This window comes from Gobius niger (assembly GCF_951799975.1).
Source record: "Gobius niger genome assembly, chromosome: 1".
Lineage (NCBI taxonomy): Eukaryota > Metazoa > Chordata > Actinopteri > Gobiiformes > Gobiidae > Gobius > Gobius niger.
Window position 1 is genome coordinate 65,779,813 of NC_136852.1, and position 19,361 is coordinate 65,799,173.

At 45.0% G+C, this 19,361-nt stretch overlaps 1 protein-coding gene across 1 annotated transcript; it reads left to right on the plus strand.

Moving 5' to 3' along the window:
* Positions 1 to 65: 65 nt before the first annotated feature.
* apba1a (amyloid beta (A4) precursor protein-binding, family A, member 1a) lies at positions 66 to 17,947 on the plus strand. Its single transcript, XM_079552194.1, has 15 exons — positions 66 to 360; positions 1,228 to 1,705; positions 2,516 to 3,178; positions 5,822 to 5,917; positions 6,001 to 6,040; positions 6,632 to 6,777; positions 7,085 to 7,117; positions 7,939 to 8,022; positions 8,397 to 8,567; positions 8,980 to 9,159; positions 10,002 to 10,214; positions 11,606 to 11,725; positions 11,799 to 11,939; positions 12,958 to 13,300; positions 17,707 to 17,947. Exons 2-14 carry the CDS (start codon positions 1,289 to 1,291, stop codon positions 13,027 to 13,029), a joined length of 2,376 nt encoding a protein of 791 aa, XP_079408320.1. The 5' UTR covers positions 66 to 360; positions 1,228 to 1,288; the 3' UTR covers positions 13,030 to 13,300; positions 17,707 to 17,947.
* Positions 17,948 to 19,361: the final 1,414 nt, after the last annotated feature.

Sequence of the window (19,361 nt, forward strand, 5' to 3'; positions counted from 1 at the left end):
CGGATGAAAGTTCCACAATTTGCCGAACGCGTCATGGAGTTTAAAGTAACATACACGGTCATTCATAGTCTGGCTGTGTTTCCCTGAGCGTCAGGTGCGCTCCATCCCATGGCCCCTTTACATTACACCAGTGTTAGTGTTTAATTTCCTTCCGCAAAAACAGTGAGAATCCTGAGAGATGTGGGTTCAGGACGCATCATCTTAGTCTTGAAATGGGGTCGCTGGACAGTCTGCGCTGGTAGACGTGACGAGGATGAGCTGGCACGCATGCTCGCACTCAGGCAGCAGCTGAAGAAAGATGGAAGACTGTGAGCGGCGGAGCGCACATCCCGCAGCGGCTGCAGCTCGGAACAGGAGCTGGTGAGTGTTTTGGTGATGTACAACTGAGTGGCTGTGCGAGCCGGACTGCGGCATTGACACGCTGTCGCAGCGCCTTTGTTCACGGCATCAGGAGCGCTAGTGATGGTGCGGAGTCTGGAGGCAGACTGTGTAGACTAGTCACGGAGACAAGGCCTTTCGCGGTGCAGGTGCGGGGCAACGCCGTGCGCACATGATGCGGTAAAGACAGCTCCTCATGTCTCCAAAAATAAATAACATGTAAAGAGTCCAGATGCTAAGATGTCCTGTTATTGTCCAAATGTAAGTAAATAGCCTATATTTCGGGAGCCTATTAGGGTGTTGGTAAATATGCATCCAATGCGGTAGCCATTGGATTTCTTCCTTTGGGAAATAGCCTATGCACATAGGCAGCCTTTGTCTTTAGCAACAGAATAGGATAGAGACTACACGGAGTTCCCTATTTCAAGCACACAGGAACCACATTCTAAGTAATAGAGGGGGAGGGGGCATCACTGTGGGAGGAAGAGAAAAACACCATCATAGATCTGGGCCACATGCCTAAGTAGCCTCTGTGGGAAGTCTGATCTAGTCTAGAGTTTAGACCATATACGTTTATGATGAAAATCGCATTTTGTGGCATTATAGCTAAGAGCATCCTTCACAAGATGAACCAAAAGGTAATGAATGAGCACCTAGTTTAGTCAAGATGCAGCTTCAGCCCTTTTCATGCTGGCTGTCCAGGTGGAACTTGCAGAATCTCCCTACAGGCTGCAGAAGAGAGGAGACTTTACAAAAATACAGTGGATGTTCAACCTTACTGAATATGTTCGTCATCTTAGATGTCTCACTCAAGTTCACTCAAGTTCAGTGACATTATGATTTTTTCAGATGCATTCCTGGAAGTGTCCAGGGCCCTCAGGCGATTTCTATCCAGGACACCAAGAGCATCATGGAGGAGCGGGAGACGCCCTCTAACCATCTTGACAACCATAAGAACAGATCCCATCACTACAGACGCAGTGAGGCTCCCCAGGACATGGAGCCTGAGCCCAGGGGCCCAGCCCGAGCAGCAACCACCCGCTATCGGCGTCAGGGCGACACTGAGGCCCGGCTGAGGGCCCAGCAGCACAGGCAGCTGCGCCGTCAGCAGAGAGAGGCCCAACAGGAGCTGAGGAGCCACGAAGATGAGCGAGAGCGTGATGACTCTGCCCTGGCCCGTTCTGCCAGCACCGAGAGCGGCTTCCACACCCACACGGACCGAGCAGAGGGTGATGACAGCCTGCTTCAAAGCACGGAGCCAGAGGACGAGGCCCACAGGCCCCCAGCAGCTGCCCTGCCTGAGGACCAGGCTGCTGAGTACTCCAAGGTATGTGACAACGTTATGCCCCTAAACAAGTGAAATAGTGAAATAGTGAAATAATATTTACTTTGATTGTTGTTGCTAAAATACTGTCAGGGTCATACCTCTCCATGCCTTCGAGATCTACCTGTTGAGTGCTCCTGCTGACCTGTCTATCTAAGCCGTATTTAGAAGTATACTATCGACAGAAAAAAAAACTGCACTAATAATAATGTGAGAAGAAAAACATGTCAGGCATGTCATTTAAAAACATGTGAGTGTCACTGAAATGCATCTGCTAAATATGCTGTTGCTTGCTGTCAATCTGATCTGGTGTCTGAATGACTGTATTCACTACACTTTATTCCTCACACTCAGTAAAGTCTTGTGCAAGTGAAAAGGTGGGAAGTCAGGGCAATGTAAAACCACCAAGAATAGCAGTAGAGTAGTTTTTCTGAGTCTTTAATTTACTATTAAAAAAATAAAATAATAATAATTTAAGTATTTCCTTTAATGGAAACAACATCAACTAACTTATACATTCTAGTATAGAGAGTATATACACAATGTAAAGTGCCGCTGTGAGTGACAAAATCTGGGTGGCATTGCTGAAGTATCAAATTTGTTTTTGCCCCTCAGTCCTGAACGATGAGTATTCTGTTTAGAATGAAAATTATGTCAGATACTGACATCTATATACAGGTATAGGATAAGGTATCCTTTAATGCGATTTGTCCTCTATTGCTCAGGACTAACACCTGAACACTATTTCGGTATACACTTGTACAATGACAAATAGAGGACTTACTTACTTACTTACTATTTCCGTAATTCCAGGTGCTGGGTTCCTCAGAAGAGCTGAGAGATGAGATGTACTGTGAGCCCTATGACATCTACTCCCCATCGGAGCATGTATATGAGGAGATCTGTGAGGCTTCTGGCATGTGTGCAGCAGGATTCTCTGAGCCCCAGGGAAGGCCCGGCTTCAGGCTGCTAGAGGCTCAGCCAGGGAGTGGTGACTATCAGCAGGCTGTGGGCTCGCGGCTGCACCACTACGACGAGCGATCGGATGGAGAGTCAGACAGTCCGGAGAAGGAGGCGGAGTTTGCCCCTTACCCACGAGCGGACAGCGGCGACCAAGAGGAGGATGGAGACAGCATCACGGTGGAGCTTCAAATTAGCTTAAGCTCACACAGCCTAAATTGTGCCAAAGAACTACCCGTCAATGAGGAGCCAATTGAGAACTCTGAAAGAGCTTCAGACCCAAGCCCGGTCCCTGTGGAAACCCACAAAGGGAGCCCCATGGTGCGGAGCCTGCAGGAGAAAAAAGATGCCATATCTCTGGCCATAAAAGATATCAAGGAGGCCATCGAGGAGGTGAAAACCCGCACAGTGAGGTCTCCTTACACTCCAGACGAGCCAAAAGAGCCGGTCTGGGTCATGAGACAGGACCTGAGTCCCACTGCTGACTGTGAGCTGCAGCCGCCACTGGAGGGCGATGTGAGTACCATGTCCTATCAGTTGTCTAGTGAGGAAGATGACAACTGCTAAGGTTGTTTTCCATGTCACCTGAGCTCACCTGTTGATCAGGCTCTGGGAAAATCTGGTTAGAATATGGAAAGATCTGGTTATAAAGTCTTTGTATCACTATGTTGAGCAGGGTCGATAGTGGCATAAAAATAATGTGAAATTAGAGATGCATGGCGGGTGAAACCAGTTTTATTAACAAAAAACTGGCAAGTTGAAAAGTATTTATTATGGCGTTTACAAATATTACAAATGTTACAGAAATGTCACTCTATATGTGTGTCAAATTTTCTTTTTTCCGATAAAACCCCCCAGAAGAACAGACACAATTCTGCTCATCTACAGAGCTCAAAAGCTACAAATTCTCAGTTAGTTATAGTGAACTAGTGGACAATTTTAACAAGCTATTTATGTTAACATCCAGACTGTACTGGACACCACAGATGTATTCAGTCGTGACCCAGCTTTTTTTTTTTCTAACGGCTCATTCGTTTACTTTCTTAAACAGTTTTGACCGTTGCATTTCTATGGATCTCGGTGCCTGCCATCAACCAGAAAGATAGCGGATTTGGCACATGAAGTTGAATATATGTTTTTATGACTTACTGGTTGTACGATTTTAAAATCTCTGAATAGTGAAGAACTGTGGGTGACGACATGCTGCCTCTGCCCAGTGATCTTTTATTCATCACCGCTGTCAAGTAGAGAAAGGCAAGTCTCAGGCCGTTCAATAATTCAGATTGGCTCCGGTGTCCGCAGCCACTCTCCACGTCACATGACCTTTTCGTGAAAATGTTGCAGATAAATTGTGTGGCTTTCGTTTCACACTCATAAGGTTATAGTTGTTCATAAGATTATAGTTGTTCACATGTGGATTTTTTTTTAACTCTACTTAGTTGGAACAGGTCATGTAAATGTGGGCCTGCACAGTGCGAGACAATGCTCTAACCAGATGAAAGAGAGCACACTAGAGTGGACAATGCCACCTTCAGTCACAACATTAGCACACTGTCCGATAGCCATGTTTTGACTGTGGGTTCTGCACAAGCAAGTATGTAAACAAATGGGGATTAATTTTTCAAGATGTGCGATTAATCACATTTCAATCAAATTGGGATAAAATCTATGGTCAGTCGTATTTATTTCAGTTTGAAATGGACAGATCCTTATTTGGGGTGAATTTGGACTGGCAGAATAAAATAGATCCTTTTTTTTGCCTTAAATTGTACTTGAATGGGAAGCCTTTATTTGTTGTTTAAAGGAACACTGCGCAACATTTTAGATTATACAGCTGACCAGCTCGACACAGAAAATGCTATTTTTGCAGTGGGTAATCAAAGAATTGGATGAGGACCTAATCTAAGTGAATCTCATATTTGGCTGCATTTAGATAAGGTGAGGTGAGATGGAGATGTTTCCGTCAGGTCTTAAGGTGATCCGCTCACAGCAAACACGCATGTTTGTTTGGTCATTTTTAGGTGCTTTTCAACAAATAAAAATATCTGTAATAAAAAGAAAATAAATGCTTGGATTTTATTCTACTGTATTTATTGGGTGAAATGGTATGCAGTGTGGCTTTTGAGATATCTGCTTACTCAGTGAAGTTTCTTTCTGTTCCCCCCACTTTTTGCAATTCCACTTTTACCAAAATTTTGTTTTGTCATATTAATTTGAATAAACAATTGGAGAAAATGTCAGTTATGGTTATGCTACGTTTTAATACTAGCGATACAGTGGTGCCTTGTGCTTAGCACAGTTTGGGCCTTCTTCTCACTTCAGAGTCACTTTCCCGGACACTTCTCCTGAAGCATAGATCAAATGCTGTCATATGACAAAAATGTCTCGATGGGGACAAAAACAACACCTTTATTGGTGTAAAATGATTTGACTAATTAACATTATATATGTCCATATATTGTAGTGACAAACAATCATGCCATTCAAAGTAGCTTGTTCTTACTGTCAAAATATGGCTGTCAGAATTGGCAAAGCGGTGGTTGCTATGTCCACTCTAGGGTTGTATCTGTCTGTCTGTAGCTCAGTGACGGGGCAGGAGCTCGACACCTGTCACCTGAGCTGCTCATTTAGAACAGCACAGCGCTCAGTCAAGGAGGTCAGAGCTGCAGAAGACACTATGGAGAACTTTTGGATATACCAAGTGGAGAAGCTGGAGGAGGAAGAGGCCAAGCAGGGTCGGTCGGCTCAAGACAATGATGTGGAAGACAAGGTTTGGAGCTCTTTGACATAGTGGGATAAAGCAGATGTATGGGAAGACCTGAGAAGAGGAGTTAGATTGTGTGTCCTGACTAATGATGGTTCAAAATATGCTATTATCCTGGAGTTGAACACGTCTGTAATAGTACTGCCTTGGAGCTGCACAAATGCCTGTGGTGTGTCAAATGTCAAATGATGCGACAAATGTATTAACAGTTATTAGACCCATGGTCAAGCACCAAAAAATAGGTGTTTGACCATGGGTCAAGTCTTTTTCTCCAGACTTGTTTTCTTTGTATTTATTGAAAATATGAAAATAGTGTCGGCCCATGATCCTCTTGATGAATCAGATCGCTGGTTTTTGTGCTGTTTATTTCACTCTCGTATAATTGTTGTGTCCAGTCTCCACGGTCAGGCTCACCCTCTCCCTCCGGAGCAGAGGGCTCCAGCCGACAACTTCTGCCAGACGACAGCCCAGAGACTCCCTCATCCAGAGAGGTCTGTGCAATATATGCTCCATCGATGCTTTTGTACTGCATTTGTACTGCACATGTACTAACTAGTCCTGCTGTGGTCCACAGGCTGGCAGGAGCCGGGTGTCCTTCCCCACATATGTGGAGGGTGAGTTTTTCCCTCGTTCACTCATAATTAATTCAACAGTTTGTCCCTGTGCCACAGGACCAGTGTAAGTTTACAACAACAGTGAGCTCAGACAAACCTTCAACAAACACCACATTAATATCTGATCAGTCTGACTCATACATACTCAACATCTGACTGAGATTGAACAAAAAGTACAGTTACAAAACATTATTAGGATTTTTTAAGCACAGTAAGTACATGCTTTATTTGTCACTGTACAATTGTACATCAAAATTGCGGTCAGATGTTGGGTTATTCCTGAATGGACACAATGGACAGTATTTCAAATAAAGAATAAAATGTCTTAATTTTCACAGCTAGGGGATGGTGATATCACTTTAGACTTTTTGTGGTACTTCAAACTGCCTGGATGGCTGGAACCTGTGTTGATTGTGATGCATTCAAGGCCAGTTATTGATAGTTGAGGATATTTACAGTATAATGCTTGAATAAACTGTGCATTGTGGATAAAATACAGCATTGCCCCATTGCAAAACCAGTTGAAAACTACTGGTTCAGATTTCACACAAGATTGGTTATTAGTTTGTAAATGTTCTACTTTGTGTCCAGTTCCAGGCCCCTGTGACCCAGAGGACCTCATTGATGGCATCATTTTTGCAGCGAACTACCTGGGCTCCACACAGCTGCTGTCGGACAAAACCCCCTCCAAGAATGTGCGCATGATGCAGGCTCAGGAGGCTGTGAGCCGCATCAAGGTCAGCCCCTCTCTCTCACACACCCAGCCACCTGCTTCAAGGCCAGAGCTTATCCCAGTTCTGTGCTGCTCGGTTTCCCACAGAATGAGGGCTTTCATACACCTCTGTAGCCGCGCATCTTAAATTTGTCTGGCTACAAGCTAACCCCTCGATCCCTGCCACTGCTTTCCATTCAACACTGTCTTTTTTACCCCACTCCTACACACAGGTCCAATTCTGAAAATGTGTTTGTTTGTGTAATGCTTTCCAGTTTGTTTCTCTTCCCCTTCTCTCACACTAACCTCGTGTCTCTGTCCTTATTCCACAGGCAGCTCAGAAACAGGCCCAAAGCAAGAAGAAGGTACCTTTTCTCCCTCACTCCTATGTTTCACTACACTGTTTTATTATAGAAAATGATCATGGGAGAATATTGTAATTACTTTTTTGTTCATATATTCTTATACTTCATATCAGGTAGAGATCATAAAGGTTAACCTAACTGCATGCATCTTAACTCCGTGAACATATGGGGTGCTTTTGTCTGACCTAGAGAGACTTATCCATGCATTTGTCTCCAGCAGGTTAGACTACTGTAACGGCCTACTCACTGGCCTCTCTAAACAAGCTGTCAGAGCTGCAGTACATCCAGAACGCTGCAGCTCGAGTCCTGACAAGAACCAGGAAATACGACCATATTAGTCCAGTGCTCCGGTCTCTGCACTGGCTTCCTGTCCCTCAGAGGATAGACTTTAAAACAGCTCTGCTTGTGTAAAAGTCTTTTCATGGTTTAGCACCAAAGTACATCTCTGACATGTTACAGAGAACTGTAACATGTCAGGGAGGGGCCTCCTGGTGGTTCCCAGAGTCAATAATAAACACGGTGAGGCTGCGTTTCAGTTTCATGCAGCTAAAATCTGGAACAGTCTTCATGAGGATGTGAGACAGGCATCGACTCTGACAATATTCAAATCCAGGCTGAAAACAGTTCTTTTTGCCCGTGCATATGACTGGAAGTATTTTATCTGCACTCTTGCCTTTTACTGTAGTTCTTTAATTTTATGTTGATGTTTTTATTGATTCTATTTGCTTTCTTGTATTTATGCAACTGTGGAGCACTTTGAATTGCCTTGTGTATGAATTGTGCTCTACAAAAACTCTTGCCTTGCCTTGCCTTGTCTGCAGGCGCCTGAAGATGAGGCTAATATGACGGAGGTGGATCTTTTCATCTCCACGCAGAGAATCAAAGTGCTCAATGCTGACTCCCAGGTACAGACTCGCCTACCGGGGTTTACCAAGTTAAATAAATATATATTTGTACTCAAAACTGCTTTTACCATGGCACCATCAACTCAAGACAGCCAAATTGACCAGAGGAGGGCACAACAAAAAAGAAACAATAAGATGCAAACCAACAAGGTTCATGGCAGGGCTTGATTATACATTAACACCCACTAGCCCACCAAATAGATGCGACAAGTTGGACATTATGTTACAGAAAAAGATGTGCTGGTCAAGTCCTGCTCAAACAAAGAGCCTATTTTATGCAATTATCAGTGAACTAGCTACAGTAAACTTGCTACAGTAGGTCAATAACAGCTCAATAAAGTAACCTTACCTTATCACAAATATTTTGCTCTTAGGATACCATGATGGACCACCCACTGCGGACCATCTCGTACATCGCTGACATCGGTAACATCGTGGTTCTGATGGCCCGCCGCAGGATGCCTCAGTCAGACTCCGATGAGAGCACGGAGGAGGACAGCAAACGGCAGTACAAGATGATCTGCCACGTTTTTGAATCCGAAGACGTGAGTAAATCTTCAACCTTAAAACAGATTCTCTTGACCCATAATAAGGCATGACTCGCTTTTGTCATGTTTAGAGATTTCCTGTTTTCACTTTTTTTTGCAAATGTAACTAATTTACATAACGACCATTGACCGTTTAAAGATCTCCTTGTTGATAAACGCATTGGGCCCTTCTTTGTCGACATAGCAGAATCTTTCTAGGTACATTTCCTCCTGGGTTCTCCAGTTCCCAGTCGTACTCCTCTAACACATAGGTCAAGTTGGCACCAATGGCATCAGATCACAGGCTCATTAGCAGACGGAGGGATTAAGGCTTGTTTTTTGGTGCTTTCTATGACCTGCATACCAAATGTTAATGCTTGAGTAATTATTTGAATGACTGCTTTTTTCCCCCTGCTTGCTCTGTCCCCAGGCCCAGCTGATTGCCCAGTCCATCGGCCAGGCCTTCAGCGTGGCCTACCAGGAGTTCCTGCGCGCCAATGGCATCAACCCTGAAGATCTGAGTCAGAAAGAGTACAGCGACCTGCTCAACACACAGGACATGTACAACGACGACCTCGTCCACTTCTCCAAGTCTGAGAACTGCAAGGATGTATGTCCCATGTCACATCGATAACATACACTTTTCATTGAGTGCACAGAATTTGAGCCTATTTTTCTGTATTCAAGCATTGATCAAAATCAGGGAGTTCTGTTCACATAAATAGGCTATACCAGGACAAAACATCAGCAAAAGGACATTGTAGATTTTATTTACTTTTTCTTATACTGCTAAGGCGCTCTGAGCTGTATTTCCTGGATTGTTGTCATAGACGGACCACAAAACTATCCTGCGTATTTTGCAAAAGTTCATTATGACGCCATTGATTTGCTAGCATGCTGTTAGCTAAAAGTGAAAGCTTGCATGTGCTGTTCTATCTCATGCCATTCCTCTATCAAAAATACAATATTGATCAAAGACGGCTGAAACGAAATGTCCAGTAGACACAATCTCACTGTAAGACCCTCCCACGCTCCTTCCTCCTGCTCCCCTTTGCTACGCAGCTGTTTCAGTAAAGAAATGAATTCTGTATTTTGAGCGGTTTGTGTGTCTGTAGTAAAACTATGGCGAGAGTTTTTACTTTGTGATGAAAGTATTAAGCTTAGCAAGAGATCAAGTGGTAAGGAAAGCATTTCCTGGATACGTAGGACCTCAGGGAGCTGGGAGCTGCCTGGAAAAGATTCATAGATTACTCAATACGCGGCTCCAGGTGTGAGATCATATGAGAACAACATTGTAACATGGTAGAGGTGGTTTTACCTTTTTTAAGATATTATCCATAAAACATCTGCATCAGGACATTTTAACGGAAACTTGTACTCGCAAACCCTCCCCCTGCGATCTCACTCTGGAAGCTCAGTGTTTCCTAATGTTGACCAGCTGTTGTATTCCAGGTGATTGTGGAAAAGGCCAAAGGAGAGATTCTGGGCGTGGTGATTGTGGAGAGTGGCTGGGGCTCCATCCTGCCGACTGTGATTGTGGCGAACATGATGCATGCAGGCCCAGCCGAGCGCTCAGGGCGCCTTAACATCGGAGACCAGATCATGTCCATCAATGGGACCAGTCTGGTGGGACTGCCCCTGTCCACCTGCCAGAGCATCATCAAGGTACACCAAAGATGCATGTCCTTGCCGTCTCTTCTGGTATTGGATTTTATGTATTTATTCAGTCAAAGTTAAAGTAGGAAGAGAATAATTATTGTTACAATAGGTCAGTACACCATTAAATCTAAACGCATCAAAACCAATTAGATGTTCATTATTTGCAATGCTGCTGGTTCAAGTTTAGTCAAATAATTCTGTTTCGTCTTGTTTTAGTTGAAGACATTTCAGGCAAATAACATACATTTAAATCTACAATAGAGCAGCCACAAAAATGAATCTGATTGTTTTTTTAGTGGTCGCTTATGCAGCATTGTACTCTGCACAAAATATCCTTGGCCAAATCACAAGCTATTAGTTTACATTGATTAAATCAAGTTGTGTATTCATTCATTCATTCAATCTTTATTAAGGACACAAGTGAGAACACATGATCCATATTTATGTTTAAAAGAAAAATATTAAAACACTGCAGATCATTGCAGCAACAAAACAAGGCACCAGCAATTCTCTAGCTGCCACACACATAAAGACACGAGCGCCAATGATTCCACATTTTTGACGTGAATCTCATTGAGCTGATCACAGGACACACCAGAGTCCGTATAATGCCTTTCTGAGAGTCGCTCAGTCTACACATAAATTTAAAATAACAATGACGAAGTGCAGCAGGACAAGAGTGAGCTCCACAGTCAGCAAACATCTGACTCGCACTACAATGTCTGGGCATTTTTAACAGCAGCCTCATAGAGTCATTATATGCAACTGTGAGCCTCTGCAAGCTGGACTTTTTAAAACTTCGCCACAGCTGTGCAGTGTACAGAGGAGAACAAAAAGCTTTAAACAGAGTCACTTTGACATCTACAGAACACATATAGAGTTTCCTGACCAGCATGTTCGATTGACCATACAGTATTATCAGTATTAATATGTTCACTTATTTTTTCAATAAATAAAATACAAACGCTTAGCCACTCTAGCTGTGGCCTTTTTGTTTTTTTTAAATTACTTTAGATGACCCAGTCATAGTTCCTAGTTGATGTTAGTATTAGCATTTTGCATGGCGATCAAAAGAGCTTCAAAAAGTACTGCATGATCATGTTCACAGAGATTTAGTTGTAGAAAGTTGTATTTTAAAATCAAAATCAATCAAAAGCGTATTTTTATTTTGGATATTTGGAATTGATACCCGATACGATATTTTTTGTTCTTTCAGGATCGACTCCAATATGCGATACCAATATCCGATACCAGTATTGGATTAGTGCATCCATTGCTATAGTTTTAATGTTTTCATGATTAGGGACTTAAATATTGTATTTACATCCAACCAAAACCTTTTTGCCAAACTATATTAACAAAATTTCCACCTGTGTATTTGTGCGTCACCTGTGCAGGGCCTGAAGACCCAGTCCCGGGTGAAGCTGAACATTGTGCGCTGCCCCCCTGTGACCACGGTGCTGATCAGACGGCCGGACCTCCGCTACCAGCTGGGCTTCAGTGTGCAAAATGGCATTGTGAGTACCGACGTCCGTCACGGGTCACCATATACATAATCTTAATGTCAACTAAAAGTGTGTGTTCCAACAGATATGCAGCCTTATGCGCGGGGGCATCGCTGAACGGGGAGGAGTCCGAGTGGGTCATCGCATTATTGAGATCAACAGCCAGAGTGTGGTGGCTACTACGCATGAGAAAATAGTTCACATCCTTTCAAATGCTGTCGGAGAGGTGAGCTGAAGTCTCAAAGGTCCAGTATCAGGCTTTATGAGAGATGACGAGATGAGATTAGATAAACTTTATTGTCCCCGAGGGGAAATTTGTCTTGGGCTACAGTGCCACATTAGCTGCATTACAAAAATATAAAAGAAGCATCACAATCATCAAAATACATGTTTGCGACATCAGTTATTGATGCACAGTTCAGCTTTGCAAAACCTCTACATTGATAAAGTTGAAAGCAAATTCCAAATGCAAAATACATCACCATACTTTGACACACAAAAGAGGACAGGGACGCCTGTATCCAGTCACAACCCAAAGTTCGGCAGCTAAGAATTATGTTCAAAAGGCCAACTGCTGTGGGGAGAAAGGATTTATTTATTATTAATTTATTCCGGCTTTTTAAACCACTTATAGACACACAGCGGAATTTCATGTTTTGAAACCTCTGTAATTGCTAGCTACTAGCAAGACATACTTTGTAGTGGAGGCAATTGGAGTGCTGAAACTACAGGAATCCAGTCCAGTGAGCTGTCGGAATATCCGCAGGTGGGGGAAATACATTTAAAGGGAGAAGGTGCAGTTACAGGCATGACCTGCCTGAACTTGAACTTGCATCTAGCCCCTTTAAGTTAAATTATCATAAAAGTTGTTAACATGGCCGCATAGACGATATTTAGAATATGTTTTTCCAGGTTAGAGACTATATGGGAAAAAGAAATTATTTTTCATTAGCTGACTGAATATTATATGATCAGGAAGATCAGGAAGTGGAACCACGGGATATTGTATTTCAGCTGATTTAGATCAATATTGTATTTTCTAACCAGTCGTTTTGTTCCTAAGATAGTGACAAAGGCGTATTTGACATTATTAACAAATAATAATATCAAAGCAATATGTTCCATTCAGTTTGAGGGAAAAAAAAGAAGCAATCTTTTAATATAGCATTTTGTAAAAAAATAAAATAAAAAAAAAATCCCTTATACTTGAAATTGTGCTTGAATTGTGCTGTACTTTTTCACAGATCCACATGAAGACCATGCCTGCCGCTATGTACCGACTCCTCACAGCTCAGGAGCAGCCCATTTACATCTGAGCATCTCTCTGCACAGAGGATTTCGTTTTCATCCTGGGGCCACATACTGTAACAGGCTACATCTCCTACTACCACAGGCTGGACTTCCCAAAGCGATACCCTGCCGATTTTCACTTGTAGCAAATTACCCCATCTAAACCAGGAAGTGTGGGCAGTGATTCCATCGCATTTCCACCACACTGTTCAACCAAGGCTCATGAAGGTGTTTTGCCAAAATATAAGCAGCTGAGAGTTACAGCGAAAACCCTTTTAAAAAATATACATATAGTGTGTGTTAAGTGCCTTTCTTAGTCACTACGCCAAACCCCGCACTTAATTGGGTTGGTGATGTTCAAGGCCTCCCAGCAGGACTTTACTCAAGCACAGAAACCACTCCAACTTTTTGTTTCTTTTGTTTCTTTTATTTGGGTAGTTCCCAGCAGGTAAAAAACCGGCAGTTTCTTCGGAGGTCTTTACACGTAACAACACTGCGTAGTGGTAGCACACAGTTCAGATTGATCTGTACTCCAGAGACCATAGCTTTTTGTGTTTTCTCGGGGCGCACAGCTGATTGTCATTTCATTCACCCGCACCTGCTGCGGCGCGCACGCAGACAAGGCAGAGTGAGGTCACGTGACCGTTGCCGTGACACCTCCCACTCGATCTCGAATCTTTGATGTTGAGATCGCTCGATTTAGGCAACCACTGTCTGGTCCTCCACGGGAAGGAGTACCACCAGCCGGCGAACATCCCTCCTGACTACTGTGGTTGGCCAGGAACCCAAAACTGAAGGGTTCGGTTTTGAGCTCGGAGATGGAGCAGGTGCGCTCGGGGTAACTCTGATATGCGCATCTCGAACAGTTCCCTTGGGGTCCGTCTTGACTGAGACGACTCGACCCAACCTGTATTGGCCTCGTAGCGCGTTCTGGTCGCACACCCACACAATATCGTCTACAGCTACGTTGCGTTGTTTCGTGTGCCACTTACTGCGGATGAAAAGGTGTGGACCTGCCAGTTGGCTCCAAGCTTGCCAGAACTTATTTACTTGAGTTTCCATCTCCCGTAGTCGTTTGTAGGGATATGTGGCAAAATCTAACGGTTTAACATCACAGTTTTGGAACCTGCCAAGGAGGAGTGAATTGGGTGTAACGTATTGGATACACCCCTCCCGGCTTTGGACTCTTGCGTCGATTGGTCTTTCATTTGCCAAGTTGGCTGCCAGCTGCACTGCCGTTAAGAACTCACTGAAGCTTAGTGTTAACTCCGCTCCGATGGATTGCAAAGCTCTTTTCAGGATCTTCACAGCTGCTTCGGCCGCGCCGTTACGATGGGGGGAGTCAGCCGGGTGCAATTCCCAGGCAAATGTCGTGCCGTTTCTTGCTGCCACATTCTCAATAGTTTGTTTGTCAAGCTTGTCCATGTAGTTGTACATCTCCTCCAGGACTGGTTTTGCTCCTACATAATTGGTGCCTGGATCAGACCATATTTTCCTTGGATGGCCACGGATTGCAGTAAAACGGTGATATGCTAGCAAGAATGCTTCCGTTGACATGGCAATTACCAACTCGGCATGAATGGCCCGGCTTACCATGCAACAGAACACCACACCCCAGACTTTCATCGTGATTCGCTTCTTCACATCATCACGGACGTTATACGGACCGAACAGGTCCGTGGAGGTGTACTCAAAGGGAGCAGCAGGGGTTGTCCTCTCCAAGGGTAGGTCTCCCATCACTTGCTGACATCTCTTTGCCCTTCTCCTTCTGCACATCATGCACGCATCAACGATCCTTTGGGCTAGCTTCCGCCCGCGAACAACCCATGCCTTCCCCCTCATCTTGAGTAGAGTGGCCGCTACACCATCATGGCCTTCCTCGTGAGCTTTTCTGGCGATTAGGGTTGACAACCAGGCATCGTAGGGTAAGAGAGGCACGGCGGCTTCGTCCCTATCGAAAGACTGGATTCGACCACCACAGAGAAGCAGCCCAGAGCTTTCATCCCTGAATGCAACAAGCCGGTCTATCGTCGAACTGGGAAAAGTATGTCCGCTTTGGGCCGCTAGAAAGAGGTCTCTCAGCGAATCCTCGCGTTCTTGGACTGTTATGGTCCCTGCTGAGCTGACTGCCTCCCACTTTGGTGTGCTGGAGGGTCCCTTTGGTGCCATGAACTTTTTGGCTGCCCTCAACACCAAGGCTGCGGCTCGCACAAGGCGGTCCAGGCTGCCGAAGCGACGTACCTCAATCAGATGACCGACACCAGAGGGAGGCCTCCGGGGGACTTTCTTTGTTTGCTCCATTGTCGGGTCGGCGTTGAGCGCCTTCTTCTGCATCTGGGCTCTTGTTACGACTGCGGTGATGTACGCCTTCTTCTGAAGCTTGCCTATGTTTTCGCTGGCTGCGGTCGCTACGTCTTTTGCAGATTTCACAGGCCACTCTTCCTCCGGCAGATACAAAAACTGAGGTCCGTTCTGCCACCGGGAGTCCTCCCCCAGGTCTTCAGGACTCGCTCCACGGGTGAGTATATCAGCAATGTTGAAAGCACCTGGCACCCACCACCAGTCCTCGACGTTTGTACTTCCCTGAATCTCCCCGATTCTGTTGGCAAAGAAGGTCTTGTAGCCATAACTGTCCCGATGAATGGCTCCAAGTATTGTTTGGCTGTCGACAAAGTGATAGTACCGCTTCACTCTAATGCGGCAGTGTTGCTCGAAGTACTTCTTAATGCGAGCAGCGAAAACCGCGCCACAGATCTCGGCTTTAATTGCCTCTCCTTGTTGATCGAGTGGGGTCAGTTTAGTTTTTGCTTCCACAAGTCGAACGATTGGGCGGCCCTGGGTGCAGGTCCATCGCAGATACAGGACTGCTCCATAAGCATGATCACTCCCGTCAGAGAAGGTGATAGCGCTGGGAATGCCCGCCGAACCAGAATGGCGCCCTTCTGTTTTGTAGGAGCCGTGAGCCCGATGGGGTCGTAGAGACCGGCTACTTGGCTGAGGAGCTCTCGTCGTGTTAGAGGATCTGGATGATGACTTGGTCATTAATGGGTTTTTCAATGCCCCTGTGTTGCCAAGATCTCGCAGATCATTGAGGGCTTTCTCAACCGTCTGGATCAGTTCTACGATTTTCCTCGGTTGCTGGCCCCTTATCGCTGGTAACCTCTGAAGCTCCTCAACTATGTCGATGGCAATGCTGGTGTTATTCCCGTAACGATTCTTCAGGACTCGGAAAATGTCATCTGCTGTGTTGTATGACGACAACCGGTGGTCTTTTACGATCTTATCATCGAGGCTTTGGAGTAGCTGTAGCTTCCGGACCTCTCTAGACCCTGATGGCTCACCTTGTGCCTGCAGAGCCTCCCACTCTTTCCACCAGCGGTAGAACGTGCGCTTGTCGCCTGTGAACTTGGGCAAGGTTGTTGGCATTAGTTTGATAGCCGGTACTGCATAAGGTACAGCTTGGGTCGAGACAGCAGCGACAGGGGTTCGTTCTTCCCTTTTCGCCTGGATAAAGTCAGCCGTCCTAGAGACCAGTTCGGGCAAGTTGTGTTCCAGCCGTCTGAGACGTTCTATGGAATCTCCAGCTTCAGCTCTGGGTGCCCAGCGTTGCCATTTTTCGAAAGTGGCCGTTGCGGTCTCTATGAGATTTGTCAAATGACTTAGTCTGAAATCATAGGCCTCTTTGTAGGAGCTGGGTTGGACCGCAGCTATTCTTTCCGCCTCCTTTTCAGCATTCTTCACGGCCATAGATACGTTTTTCACCCCAAAGTCACCCCATAGTCTCCCCTGCAGTACGCCTTTCGCTTCCTTCAACCTGCTCTCACATTCCTTCGCTACTTTCACCAGATCGGCCTTCTGGTCAGGACTTAGTCTTGGCTCATCTTCGCCATCCTTTGCCGACAGTAATTCCGCCTCTATGTCATCGTTTATGTCCAACAGTGCTGTTGCTCCTGTCGTGAGCTTAAAGTAGCTTTCTTGGAGCTCAACTGCTGTCATTTCTGCGTAATTTCTCGCCAGAGTGTTCAGGATTTTCGTGAACTGTCTTTTTGCTGTTGTCCTAGCAGTCCTGAGCTGCTCTAGGATTCTTGCGTCCGCCATCTTGACTGTGGGCAGAGTCGGGGCTGAGCCTGTAGCCTAACTGGATCTGGAGTCGGGCTTTAGCTGGGCCTGGAGCCTGACTGGGTCTGGAGTCGGGCTTGAGCTGGGCCTGGAGCCTGACTGGATCTGGAGTCGGGCTTGAGCTGGGCCTGGAGCCTGACTGGATCTGGAGTCGGGCTTGAGCTGGGCCTGGAGCCTGACTGGGTCTGGAGTCGGGCTTGAGCTGGGCCTGTAGCGGTTTTTTACTGTTAAGTGCCTTTCTTAGTCACTACGCCAAACCCCGCACTTAATTGGGTTGGTGATGTTCAAGGCCTCCCAGCAGGACTTTACTCAAGCACAGAAACCACTCCAACTTTTTGTTTCTTTTGTTTCTTTTATTTGGGTAGTTCCCAGCAGGTAAAAAACCGGCAGTTTCTTCGGAGGTCTTTACACGTAACAACACTGCGTAGTGGTAGCACACAGTTCAGATTGATCTGTACTCCAGAGACCATAGCTTTTTGTGTTTTCTCGGGGCGCACAGCTGATTGTCATTTCATTCACCCGCACCTGCTGCGGCGCGCACGCAGACAAGGCAGAGTGAGGTCACGTGACCGTTGCCGTGACAGTGTGTTCATAATATAGTGGGATCTCGGAAAATCGGACCTTGCGACAAAAAAAAATCCTCTCTCTAACATCAAATCTTGGGTCAGGATTTTTGTCTGAATAATAAAGGAAATTACTAAACTAGATTAAAGCTCTGTGCCCCAGAGTAGAGTGCCCCACTCTATTCATGATAATGGGTTTATGGGTGCATTATGAAGAGCATCTAGCAAGCACTATGTGGGATCAGCTAAAAGACAAAACAAATCCACATATGTTTACCGTGCTGATCTCATGAGCTTTATTTCTGAAGTGAGTTGTCTGTTTACGAAAAGTCTTCCTAGATTCCAAGATATGCTTGAACACAGCATGCTTTCCTGGGTAGTTTGTATGTAAAGGGACAGGAGGCTCAATCATCAGATCGACTGTGATCAGCCATCTATCTTCTTCCGCCTAACCATTGCCGGGTCATGCTGAACCAGCCCCTTGTGGCTCCTTCAGAAGGTGGGCTCAGCAATAGCAATTGGCCTTGTTGGTCTCCTTTCTTAAGGGGCTTCTGGTCCTAGCTGACCTATTAGCTACGACCAGTTTGCCACGGGAAATCCTACCAGGGGAACAAAGCCCCCTAATTTGCAATCTTTTAGTTCAAAACAAGTAAAATGGGGTATTTGAAGTGTCACAAGCTTTTACCATGTCACCATATTTTGTCCTGAGTTGAGATGAGGAATTATGCAGAGTTCACAAATCTGTAAAAACTTAATGAAATGTGTAACTGTAGAACACACAGTTTGCAAACACCTTTCAAATCATGAGAATACCGCAATCAGAAAATGAAGTTTACCATTCACTCAACCACTGTGACCAGCTTTTAAAGAGCAGTTTTGGCATAAAAGATGCACAAGACAGTGAGTGTACAGTGGCAGTGAGTGTTCTGTATAAAGTTGTCATTTCCTTATTGATGGTGGAACGCACAGCATGGTGACATGGTAAGCACAGTCTTGACTCTAGGCCTGTACCCAGGATTCTGAAATTGGCTGTATCCTCCTCTGGGCTGAGGGTGTGATTCCGACTTAAGTCCAGAGAGGGCGCTGCTGCTACTGCTGCTGTACTTCTGTGTGTACATGTGTTTACTCTGTGTTTGAATGTGCTGCACTTATATACACGCACTACTAAATACAAGTGTCTAGTTTCTAGAGTTGTAAAGCTATATTCTTCTACTGGCTCCGAGCTGCATCTACATACTTGTGAAACCTGAAGTCATGTAACCAGTGTCTGTTTGGCTGCTGTAGTAGATCATACTTGACAAGTATACAGTACAATGCTGCCTGTCCTCAAAATGTTTACAGGGTCCGAATGTAAAAACACATGTACCTAATGGAGGATCAGTACTCTGTGCAAGTCTAATGCAACAAAGTGCACATACACACTGTAGCGGGGACCGAGGGGAGCATTCTGAATGTAAACTAATGTTGATGTGACTGTACACATAGAAAACCAAATTTAAGTTTGCTGTATTTACCACAATAAATGTTTTGCAGACACACTTTGTTTAGCGTGAGTTTGTGAATGGGGGGGCGTTGGCCTTCAGTGAAATATTATTAAAGTCATGGTTCGGTAAGGTCTACTTTATCCATTATATGTTGATGGAAAAATAAAATACTTCAAACCGAAATAATGGAAC